General features: G+C 38.2%; 1 protein-coding gene across 1 annotated transcript; it reads left to right on the top strand.

Annotated features, from left to right (window-relative positions):
- Positions 1–6,031: 6,031 nt before the first annotated feature.
- LOC143557365 (F-box/FBD/LRR-repeat protein At1g13570-like) lies at positions 6,032–11,555 on the top strand. The gene is made up of 5 exons (XM_077046460.1): positions 6,032–6,133; positions 9,992–10,668; positions 10,744–10,842; positions 10,936–11,094; positions 11,174–11,555. The coding sequence occupies exons 2-5, from the start codon at positions 10,057–10,059 to the stop codon at positions 11,459–11,461; spliced, it is 1,158 nt and encodes a 385-aa protein (XP_076902575.1). The 5' UTR covers positions 6,032–6,133; positions 9,992–10,056; the 3' UTR covers positions 11,462–11,555.
- The last annotated feature ends 621 nt before the right edge of the window (positions 11,556–12,176 follow it).

Genomic DNA, 12,176 nt, shown 5'->3' with positions numbered 1-12,176 from the left:
GGTTTTTATTGATCCCAAGTATTTCTTTTTTGCCGGCGCTGGTCCCAACTATCACTTTAACTGCCAACGGTCCCAACTTTCACACATGTGTCTGCCACCAGTCCACGACTAACCGAGTACTAACTCTGTTATGTTTTAGCTGACGTGTCCATCCTACGTGTTAAAAAACGTTGACGTGGCTGCCTGCGTGTATATTAATAACAAAAACCCGTCTCCTCCTGTATATTAAAACCCTAAACCCAAATCGATATCTCCAATCGATCGACGATCAAGAACAACCCCAAATTAAAACCCTAATTCAATCATTGAATCGATCGAACAGGTTACAAAATCTGTTGTGGGGCATTTGAATCATCATCTTCAATCGATCGAACAGGTTAGAAGCCCTAATTTTAACAATGGATAATCAAGTACGTATTTCCTTCCATACTAATGGGGCATTTGATGTTGCACCACCGATTTTAAGGTATGTTGGTGGAAAAAAAACTTCATTAATGTTAGATGTTGACAAACTTTCATACTTTGAGTTATTGGATTATGCAAAGGATTTTGGTTCATACAAATCGAAAGATGGTTTTTGGTTGTATTGCAAGATTCCTGGTGATGGTCGTTTAAAGCTATTAGTTAGTGATAAAGAAGTATTTGAGATGTTGTCTTTGATTAGTTCTAGTTCCAGGTCTGCACAAGGTTTGGTTTTATATGTTCAAACTGATAAGTTAAGGAAAACCACAACCGATACCAGTCACCCTCAAGCCCAGCCAATTAACTCTCCTGCCCAGCACATTATCTCTGATGACCAGCCCATTAAGTCTCCAGCCCAGCCCATTTTCTCTCCAGCCCAACAAAATATATATGAAGCCCAGCCCATTAGCCAACCAGAAGTTTGCTTGAGTCCTAGTTCAAAGGTTAAGAGGTACTCCAAGCTCACAGCTAGAAAACAAGTTCCACCAACTTCAACACTTAAATCACCAGCTAAGGTTACTAGTTTATCACTTGGATCTCCAGTTAAGGTTAAAGACGCCACACTTAAACCACCACCAATTGACACAAATAAAGATGAAATAGAGAGTGGTAGGTCAGATTTAGAGAGTTCAGAAGATGATGATTCTGATGATGAATCTTATAAATTTGATGATTTGGATGATGATGGATCTGAGAAAGATGATGATGAGTGGATAGGTTCAGTTGCTAAGTTACAAGAGGTGAATGAGAAAGATCTTGAAACAAAAAAGAAGTTACTTGAAGAGTGTCTAAAACAATCCGCTGATGCAATTAAAGAAGCATCTAGTAGTGCTGAAGATTCTGATGCTTATAGTGACACATCTGGAGAGAGTGAAGATGATGACATAAGAGGGAAGAAACAAAAAAAAATGTTCCAGTTGTAAGTGAAGAAACTAATTGGTCTAAGTTTAAATGGGTTGTTGGGATAAAGTTCCCCACTAGGGAAGCTTTCAAAGAAGCAGTTTCAAATTATGCTGTCACAAATGGTAGAAATGTTTACATTGCTACAAGTAACAAGAGTAGAGGGGGACGTGTAGGTGTCAAATGTGTGGAAGGGTGTCCATTTAGTGTATATTGTTCATTTCACAAGGGCAAGAGTTGCTATATGGTTAAGACTGTTAATAGTAAGCACAACTGTCAGAGAAACATGGTAAAGAATAGACAATTGACTGCTAAGTTTATAGCTAAAGACTTATTGCCTTTATTCAAAGCTAAACCTCTATGGAAAGGTAAAGAGATCCAGGATGCAGTTAAAGAGAAATATAAGGTTCTTATACGTAAATGGTTGGCTTACAATGCCAAGCATTGTGCATTTAAGATGCTTCACGGGTCAATGAGGGAGCACTACAGTAAAATTGGGTCCTACTTGGCAGCTTTGAAACAAATAAATCCAACTTCAACCTTTACTTTGGTAACTGCTCCACCAGGGTTTAATACCCAGGACCCAGGTTCAAACTTGGAGACATTTTTTAGATTATTTGTGTGTTTTGATGGGGTGAAGAGGGGGTTTTTGGAAGGTTGTAGGAAGATTTTGTGTTTGGATGGTTGTTTTTTGAAGACCTTTTTAGGTGGTATGTTGTTGGTTGCAATTGGGAGAGATGCTAATGATCAAATGTACCCTGTGGCATGGGCTGTTGTTGAAGGTGAGTCTAATGATAGTTGGGAATGGTTCATGGAAGAACTAAGAAAATGCCTAGATGTCCAAGATGGTGGAAAGGACTGGCCACTTATCTCTGACCAACAAAAGGTATGACCTTAATTTGTTAATATCTAAGTTATAAGTTGTAAGTTCTAGATGTCTAAAGTTTCTCTATATTTATATGACAGGGATTAGTGAATGCTGTGTATTTGATTTGGAAAAATGCAGAGCATAGAAACTGTGCAAGGCACATCTTTGAAAATTAGAAAAAGAAGTTTAAGGGTAAAGAGTTAAAGACATATTATTGGCAGGCATGTAGGGCTTATAATGAGCCTGACTTCAATGATGCTATCAAGGAGATGAGAGCAATATCAAATGATGCAGTGGATGATTTCATGAAAGAATCCTAATTGCTTTGTAAGGTGCTTTCTTAAGGGTAATACATGTTGTGATGTCATAGTGAGTAACATGGCTGAAACTTTTAATGGAACCATAGTTGAGGCAAGAGCTATGCATATTATAGACATGTTAGAATCAATTAGGCTCACAACAATGACTAGGATAATTACTAAGCATTCTGAAATGTTAGCTGAAGATATGGTTGTGTGCCCAAGGATACAAAAAAAACTTGATAGAGCAAAAAAGTGGGCCCATAAATGTGCAGTGTTCCCATCAGCATATAATGTGTTCCAAGTTAAAGATTTTGCTGATGATCTTGCTGTGGACTTGAATAACAGGACATGTTCATGTAGAAAGTGGGACTTAACAGGTATTTATGAACTCAATAATTCAATAATTAAGTTATTTATGACAGGTCTTCCAAAGGTGAATAACAAAGATTGTATTTACAGGTATACCATGTAAGCATGTGTGTTCAGTTGCTGGGTTTCTTGGAAGAAATGCTGAACAGTTTGTTAGTGATTGTTATCTTAAGGATACATATTTAAGATCATATTCATACACTATTCCACCCTTGCCTAGTGAAAGGTATTGGCCAAAAGTTGATTATCCTTTGGACCCTCCTCCCATCAAAAGTCAACCTGGAAGACCAAAGACAAAAAGAAAGAAAGGTCCCCATGAAGATCCTAAGAACCCATGTAAATTGACAAAACATGGAGGAGAAATGAGTTGCAGCAACTGCAAAGAAAGTGGTCATAACATTAGAACTTGTACAAAGCCTAAGACATCTAAGAATCAAGCCACATCAGAAACTGTTGCAAGGGGAAGGTCAACAAGGTCAACTCAAGCCACACTAGAAAGTCAACCAACACAGCAGTCAACAGGTTCTAAGAGGCCACGGAGGATGACAAACGAGTCAAGTCAACCAACACAACAATCAACAAGTTCTAAAAGGCCACGGGGAAACACAAAGGCCAAAGGCAAGGGGAAAGCTACTTGATGGTTTATGGTTGATATATGACAAGGATTATGTTGCAGACTTCTTAATGTTTAAGTAATGTATTTTGGAATGTTTAAGTATTTTAATGGTTAGCTATGTCAAAAACTTATGTTTAAGATTGCAGACTGGTTAATGTTAATGTTAATGTTGCAGACTTGTTATTATGCACAATCTGTTATGGGCATTTTGGTCATTTTGGTCATATTGTGGTCATATTGTGATATTGTTATTTTCGGCATTTTGGTCATATTGTGGTCATTTTGGTCAGTTTGGTCATATTGTGGTATTGGTCATATTTTGGTCATTTTGGTCAGTTTGGTCATATTGTGGTATTGGTCATATTGTTATTTTGGTCATATTATGTCTGATATGCAATTTTGGTCATGCAGTTGACTTTATGCACAATCTGTTATGCAGACATGAGCACTCATGGTGGGTTTTATGTGCTCACAAAACACACAAACCAGTGTTTGCTTGCTTTGGTAGATTTTCTTTTTAGTTTCTATTTATTAAATGGTAGATTTTCTTTTTAGTTTCTAGGTGCTAAATGTTATGGGCATTATGGTAATTTTGAAGTCAAGTTTAGTCTGATATGCAATTTTGGTCATTTTGGTCATATTGTGAAGTTAATTTTGACCATTTTGTTTGTGCAGTAATGTTACATAACATGCTAACAATCAGTTCTTGATTTGGTTGCATAAAGTGTTACATTTTCTTGATTTTGGTTACCAACACATTGTTACAGATTATATGTACTTGATAGCAACAACATCCATTACAAATCAAGTCTATATATGGAGAACAACAACATCCATTAACATTAATACAAATTACATGAAATTGATAGCCAAGGGGTCCCAAGAAAACATCTTACATTCCACCATAGTGCTATGACAACAATTGCTAAACCTAAAACAACATTACTCTTCCAATTGGACCTTTTCAATGAGAGTTGAAGCTTCAAATTCTTGTTCTCTTCTTCAAACACCATGTTCTTTAGCTTTAAATTTTCTATTTGCATCTCTTTTATCTCTTGATCTCTTTTTGAACTGTATTCCTTTAAGAAGACATCAAAATCTTTTCTCCACATGAACATTTTGCAGTCTTGATTCTAGCCACAAAAGAAGAAGGAATTCATGTAACAAATTTAACTTGAAAACAGTAAACTAGACAATGTACTTACAGGCCATAAACGGCAGCCGTAGAATTCATCCCCATTTCGAGAACTTCTATGACCAACAATCCTAGAAACTGCAATTAAATCGTGGTGGCAGTAGACATTGCCTTGTAAATCAATTTTAACAATTTTAGGGCTTCTCTTACTAGCAGATGTACAAGACGATGATGAACTCATTGCGAGTAGAGTGTGATTAGGATTAGGGCTTAGGAGTGAAATCGATTCAATGATTGAATTAGGGTTTTAATTTGGGGTTGTTCTTGATCGTCGATCGATTGGAGATATCGATTTGGGTTTAAAATTAGGGCTTCTAACCTGTTCGATCGATTGAAGATGATGATTCAAATGCCCCACAACAGATTTTGTAACCTGTTCGATCGATTCAATGATTGAATTAGGGTTTTAATTTGGGGTTGTTCTTGATCGTCGATCGATTGGAGATATCGATTTGGGTTTAGGGTTTTAATATACAGGAGGAGACGGGTTTTTGTTATTAATATACACGCAGGCAGCCACGTCAACGTTTTTTAACACGTAGGATGGACCCGATTGTACCCGGTAATACCCGAAAATCGAAACCATGTTTTTCCAATACCCGAAACTGAGTTTTTCAAGTACCCGATCTATATCCGAAAAATTCATGGAAAAAAACCTGAAAGATACCCAAAATAGTGTAGCACTTTGAAAAACTCAATTTATATCCCAAAAAACCTGATAAAACCCGAAAATAGAGTTTATTCAATACCCGCTAATAGGGTATTCAAATACCTGGTTTTTGAGTACCCGGTTCTATACTCAACCCGAACCCGTTACACAGGGTATGGTTTATAGAGACAATACATGAACCCGAACTTGACCCGGATATGACCAATACCCGATCATACCTGGACCCAATTCCATACCTTTAACCTGGCATCTCTAGTTCAACCCTGACTAGAGGTGCACAAAAACCGGTTCCGGACCCGACCAGACGGTTTCTACCCGGAACTGCACCTGGCCCTACCCTACCTGCGGGTACGGACCAGGCTTTGGGTTTCTTCTCGAAACTGTACCCGGAACCAGTGTCCACCAATACCCGGTCAAAACCCGACCCTATCCTACTCGAAACTCGAAAAAAACCCTAGAAAATCCAACTATAAATTCCTACCCGGACCCGGTTTTGACTTTTGTTGAACATAACCGGATAACCGGAATTTGTTCCAATCCGGCTCCAGAAATACCCAGTTTATGCTTATGCACCGCACCTCTAACCCCAAGTAAGGGTGGGTTAAAATAGAGTGAAATAGTTTAGGCCCAACAAAACAACCCTATGTCAGTAAGAACCCAATGACTGAGGGAATATGCGTCTTCTGTTTTACGCCACCGTCGGCGTCCGTTAGGTTTAGGCGACGGAGTCCCTACGCCAGCAAGTGTTCTGGTAACATCACTTTCTATTTTTATTCATATTTTAGCACTATTATTACTATTGCTTGGTTGTTTCCGATTCGCACTAACTAACTTGATTGGTTGAGTTATTCAATTACAAGTGGGAACTGTTACTCTCTATTTCAAAATTCACCAATAAAACATGCATATTATGTGGTAAATGCCAAACAGGGGTTGTTCATGTAAGCTGCTAAATGCTAATTAATAGGTGGACTTTTTCTTTGTTTGAATACTTGGTTTAGACGTGCACAAAAAAACCGGTTCCGGAACCTAACTGGTGGAACCGAACCGGAACCGGTTCCAGTTCCAACCCGGTTGGTACAATACCCGGTTTGGGTATTTTTGTACCCGAAAATCGTACCCGGTTCTCATATTTGTATGTTAGTATCAGTTCCAACCCGGTTCCTACCCGGTTCTTAATTGTAACAGGTTCGGCTCGTACCCGGAAAAACCGGTTCGGCGGGTTTTTTTTGAAGAGTCAAACAAAAGTCAAAGTAGCCGTTGGAACCGGTTCCAACGGTAATATAGCCGTTGGAACCGGTTTTTTAGCCACCAATTAGTCGTTGGAACCGGTTCCAACGGTAATATAGCCGTTGGAACCGGTTTTCGAGAGACAATAGATCCGTTGGAACCGGTTCCAACGGTAATATAGCCGTTGGAACCGGTTTTTGATGCCCAAACCTATATATAACTTGTTTTCCACCACTAATTTCACCACCAAACTCAAAAACAAACTAAAATACTACTCCTTTAGCAAACCCGTTCCGTTACCCGACCATCCAACTAAATATTATTATGGCACCCATCAAAAAAACTAACAAGAAGGCTAAGAAGAGTGTTTTTGTTGCCCCCGTTCCTGTTACGGAGGACCCAAGGGTTGTTACGGTAGTCAACCATAACCGCAACCAAGACATATGGAAGAATTGGGATTTGATTGTGGATGACGAAGGTTATCAAAAGGCTCGTTGTAAACTATGTGGTTCAATATTAAAGCACGATTCCAACTCTACTTTGAGAAAGCACATCGAGAAGCCATATTGCAAGGCGTTGAAAGGGATTGGCGCGACCGATCAAATTGACTTGGGTAAAGATGGTACACTATTTCGTTACAACACGACTCAAGTTCAAGATAGAATGGCAAAGTTCGTTATTCAACGAGGTTTGCCGTTTAACCACTTTGATGACCCGGAGTTGACGTCGTTGATTCGCGAAACTCTACAACCGAGATACACACATGTAAGTCGTACTACCTTAAGACGTCATTGTATCAGGTTGTGGGAGTGTGCTAAAAAAGAGTTAATCGAGTCTTTTCATTCTTTAGAAGCCATGGTTAGTTTAACTACCGATGTTTGGTCGGCACCACACGGGTTGCCCGAATCATACATATGTGTCACCGCTCATTGGGTTGATCCGGTGACATGGCAATTGATGAAACGCACCATCGCTTTTGAAAACTTCCCGTTCCCACATACCGCCGAAAAATTGTTTGAATTACTTGATGAAGTTATAACGACTTACAACTTGAGAAATAAAATATTTTCGATTTCGTTTGACAACGCTTCAAACAATACTAAGGTGGCTGAAAAATTTATCATTAAATATTCACCACCTTGTTTCGGGGATTTTTTTCATGTCCGATGTGTTGCACATATCATCAACTTGGTTGTTCAAATAGGTCTTGACAATGAAAACATTTGTGATGATTTAAAATACTTTAGACTTATGTTACAAGATGTCTTCAAAAGTGGTGAAAGAAGACATCTTGAATATAAGAACTATTGCAAGTCGGTTGAAAGAAAGTATTTGGGGCCGTATTGGGACGTTCCAACCCATTGGAACTCAACTTGTCATATGTTAAAGTGTGCTTTTGCCCAACGCCAAACTTTACAAGCTTTTCATAACAATCTTGTTGAAGAACGCGAGGCCGATATGTTTCCGGAAAGTGTTTGGGTCCAAGTCGGTTATTTGTTGGAGTATCTTGACGTGTTCAAAAAGTCAACAACAAAATTATCGGGAGTCTATTACCCTACTAGTTGTTGGGTTTTGCAAGAATTGTACTATATGTCTTGTGTTTTTAAAAGCTTTGCGGAGAAGAACAAACTCTTCGAAAATATTGTTGCGGTGATGAAAGAAAAGTTCATAAAATATTTTGAAAACATACCGCCGGTCTTTACTTGTGCCGCCTCATTAAACCCCTATTGGAATGTTAATGGGGTTGAAACAACGATTGAGAAAATATTCGACAACTTAGGTATGCACGAGATTGACCCGAAGTTGTCGACGGAAGCGAATGACAAGTTCAACAAAAACCTTCAAGACCTTTATGACCATTATTTTCAAATGTATGGTCCAAGCACGAGATCGTCTTTTGTGAAAAAAACAACAACTAGTAGGCCTGCAATGACCCACTTATAAACTTGATGAATGGGATTCGTGAATCGGCATCTAAGAGGCAAAGAGGAAACACACCAAGTAGCGAACTTGGTCGATATAGTGGAGCAAACTATGTTGAGGGCGCAACGGTCGACGAAATTCGCAATATTGATTTGTTGGCTTGGTGGAAAGGTAAACAAAACGAATTTCCCATTCTATCCGCCATGGCTCGTGATTTGCTTGCCGTACAAGCCTCAACGGTTGCTTCCGAATCGGTTTTTTCTCTTAGTGGGAGGGTGTTATCTATGCGAAGAACAAAACTAACTCCCGAGTCTCTAGAGGTTTGCATTTGCCTAAAGGACCATTTGGATGCGGTGGATCGTGTACAACACAAGGCGAACTTTGAAGATGAAATACCAATAGAGCGTCATATTCATGATGAGGAGGCGGAGGACGGGGTTTCTTCCGATAACGAAGACGAGGGTGAAGACGAGAATGAAGACGAAGAAGAGTTGTAATTATTTATTTTGGTAAAATTATTTGTAACTTGTTCAACTAATATTTAGTTTTGATTTGTTTTATTATAATTACTTTTGTTACTCATGATTAATTTTTGTTACTTTTTTAATAACGACGAACATTTTATTTATTTAAAAAATAACTATTACAAACATTATTAAAACATAAACGATACTAAACATAACAACTAAAACATAAAAAACAAAGTCCGTCGTTTTAATCCGGGAATACTTATTTTTGGGTTGTAGAGCCGGACGACTCTCCCACTTCCGTTTTTTTAGCTTCCAAACTTCTTTTCTCTCGACAATACTTATTCGTATGTTTTCGTAATGTCGAGTTGGACCCTGCTTTAAGAAACTTCGAGCAATATTTGCAACGTGCCAACTCATGTGAGTCGGTCATGAGACACAAATCATAATGAACCCAAACATCGGGGCATCTTGTTGTTTCGATCACCATAACAACGTCATCATTAGTTGCCATTTGTTGTCGGTTTAAGGTTAATTGTGGTTTGGAGTGTGTTTTATAGTTTTGGAAGTGGTTTAACAAGTACACAAACAAACCTTGCTATTTAGAGTAAAAAAATAACCTATTTATAGTTAAAAAACCGGTTCCAACGGTCAAAAACGGCTATATAGCCGTTGGAACCGGTTCCTAACGGCTATGATATTTAAATTTAAAAAAAAACCAGTGGAACCGGTTTTTACGTAAAAACCGGTTCCGGTTCATACCCTACCCGGTTCTTAAAAGTTAGCATATCTGGGCATCGGTTCGGGTCGGGAACCGAACCGGTTCTTGATTGGAACCGGTGCCATTTTACAACCCGGTGTGAAAAAACCGGTTTCGAACCGGTTCGGGTTTTCCAGTTGAACCCGATTTGTGCACCTCTAACTTGGTTTGTTGTGTGCTGCATCCTCAACTTATTATCACTTTATTTATCTCAAGTTGATATTTACAGTTACTAGTTTTTCCAGCATTGTTTAGTAGCTAGCAATAGCAATACAACAAACCAGACAACCGAAGATGAAAAAAACTAAACGTCTGTGTGAAGCCCAACGTTTGCCTTTGGATAGGATCAGCACACTTCCTCAACCCATAATAGAAACCATCCTATCTCTCTTACCAACTAAACAGGCGGCAAGGACAAGTATTCTCTCACGGGAATGGAGGTACAGCTGGACCACAATTCCTAAACTCGAGTTTTGTCTCGGGACACTGTCAAGGAAGCAAGACGTAACAAAAGACACGGGAATCGCGTTTAAAGGTTTTTATGAGTTAAGCCAAGTTATGTTACTCCGCCAGAGTCCAATACGCGAGCTCAAGCTTAACATGGGTAGCGATTATGACTTGTTGGAATTTGATCCGATAATACTTAGTTTGTCAAGGAACCATATTATCAAGAAACTAAAACTTTTAGGGGTGGATTGGTGTGACCCTGGTTATGAATTACCCGTATCTATCTTCTCGATGCGTCACTTAACAGATTTGGATCTCAGTTTTTGGGAACTTGACTATCCAACAACATTCAATGTATTTTGTCGCCTTCAAAGCTTAGACTTGTTTTATGTAGATATCTCTACAAAAACCCTTCTATATATTTTATCCAATAGTCCATCACTTAAGAGATTCGATCTGGTAAGTTCTCGCTTGAATATGCGTTTTCATGTCATGGGCTTTTGAAACTTATCTGAATATTGTCATGTGCTGCAGCATATAAGAACTGATTCTGGCGATAAGTGCACCATTAATGAGCTATTCGCGTGTTTACCTGTGCTTGAGCATCTAACTACTAGGCTAAATGTTTCTGAGGTAACATATATATTCACATTATATATAAATGTAGGAAAAGTTTTGAACTTTGGTTGTTACTTGTTAATCTTTGTTTTAAACTTATGGTTCTAGTGGCTTGTACTGGACCCGCTTCCGCAAGAGCTCCCAACCAAACTAATCCACCTCAAATACTTTTGTTTCCAAGAAATGTGTATTAGTGACGGCTCTGGATTTGTTTTTCTTCTTGTTTTGATCAAATGTTCCCCGAACTTGGAGAAAATTAAGCTAGAGGTAAGTAGTGTAATTATATTGCGTATAGTGATTCTCATGCCAAAATACACAGACGCAAAAATAACGAACCTTTATGTAGTTTGATAGATTTTATACTAGTCATGAGGAGTACCCCGTTTTGTGGGAAGAATACTCAGATGTTTGGTTGGAGCATCTGTATGAATTGAAGATTGAAGGTTTCTGTAACTCAAGGCGTGAAATGGAGTTTGTAAAGTTTATCTTGGCTAGGTCACCCAAGCTGAAGAAGGTGACCATACACAGCGTGGGCAGAGTCAGCATGGGTATTTGGAATGAAGAGTATGACATGGTAAAAAATCTCTTAGAAGCTCCACGTGCATCACCGGTAGTAGTAGTAACCGTTAGGTAAAAGTTACTTCAAAGACCTTTAGATCACTCATTTAACTTTTTTGAGAATTGATATAGAGATTTGTAATGATAATCTAGAGTTTGTATGCCTTTCCTACTTGTTTATGTTTTTTTTTCTGGTTAGTTTTTGGACATTTTGGCTGCTGGCTTTCACATAATCGGTATACTCAAAGCGTACATAATGTTAGAAAGTAAGAAAGTTGTTTGGTCTCAAATTGGTGCTGGCTTCAGCAATAGATGTGAAGTTATGGCTCATGGCCCTCAAATTTAACCAAGTTAAAAGAATGCTGAAGCTATTGAAAAGTTGGTGTACTTGTGGAGCTGTTGAGTTTGATGCACTTTATATTTTATCAATTTATGTGTATTAAATTACAACTTTTGAGTCTTTCACCATCAAAGTTTTAAAATGTTAAACAAGTAGTTTTAACATGAAAGATTTTAGTATTTCATTGTTGGTCATCAAAGTGCTATACCTTTACACATTAAGATTTTTTCACCTTTGAACTTTGGTCTTTAATCACAAAACTTTTAAACTTTTACAATGCGTGGATTTTAGGGTTTACGGTGAGGTAATTGGCGGTGGCGTTAGGGTTCCTTCGTGAATCAAGTCTGAGCTATTGTAATGCACAAGGTCTTCAACTTGTTAATTAAATTTAAATTATATAGTAAAGTAAAACATATAATCTAACATATTTTTTGAAGTTTTTTTTCTTTTT

Source organism: Bidens hawaiensis, unplaced genomic scaffold, assembly GCF_021521415.1.
Source record: "Bidens hawaiensis isolate Kalapana, Puna unplaced genomic scaffold, B.hawaiensis_p1.1 tig00018938_1, whole genome shotgun sequence".
Classification (NCBI taxonomy): Eukaryota; Viridiplantae; Streptophyta; class Magnoliopsida; order Asterales; family Asteraceae; genus Bidens; species Bidens hawaiensis.
This window is presented reverse-complemented; position numbering and strand designations above follow the sequence as displayed.

Bases quoted from the DNA above. Each gene is read 5' to 3' on its own strand.
- LOC143557365 (XM_077046460.1), top strand. From the start codon at position 10,057: ATGAAAAAAACTAAACGTCTGTGTGAAGCCCAACGTTTGCCTTTGGAT. The intron at 10,843-10,935 runs GTAACATATATA...TTATGGTTCTAG, and splicing joins CTAGGCTAAATGTTTCTGAG to TGGCTTGTACTGGACCCGCT. The intron at 11,095-11,173 runs GTAAGTAGTGTA...ACCTTTATGTAG, and splicing joins TGGAGAAAATTAAGCTAGAG to TTTGATAGATTTTATACTAG.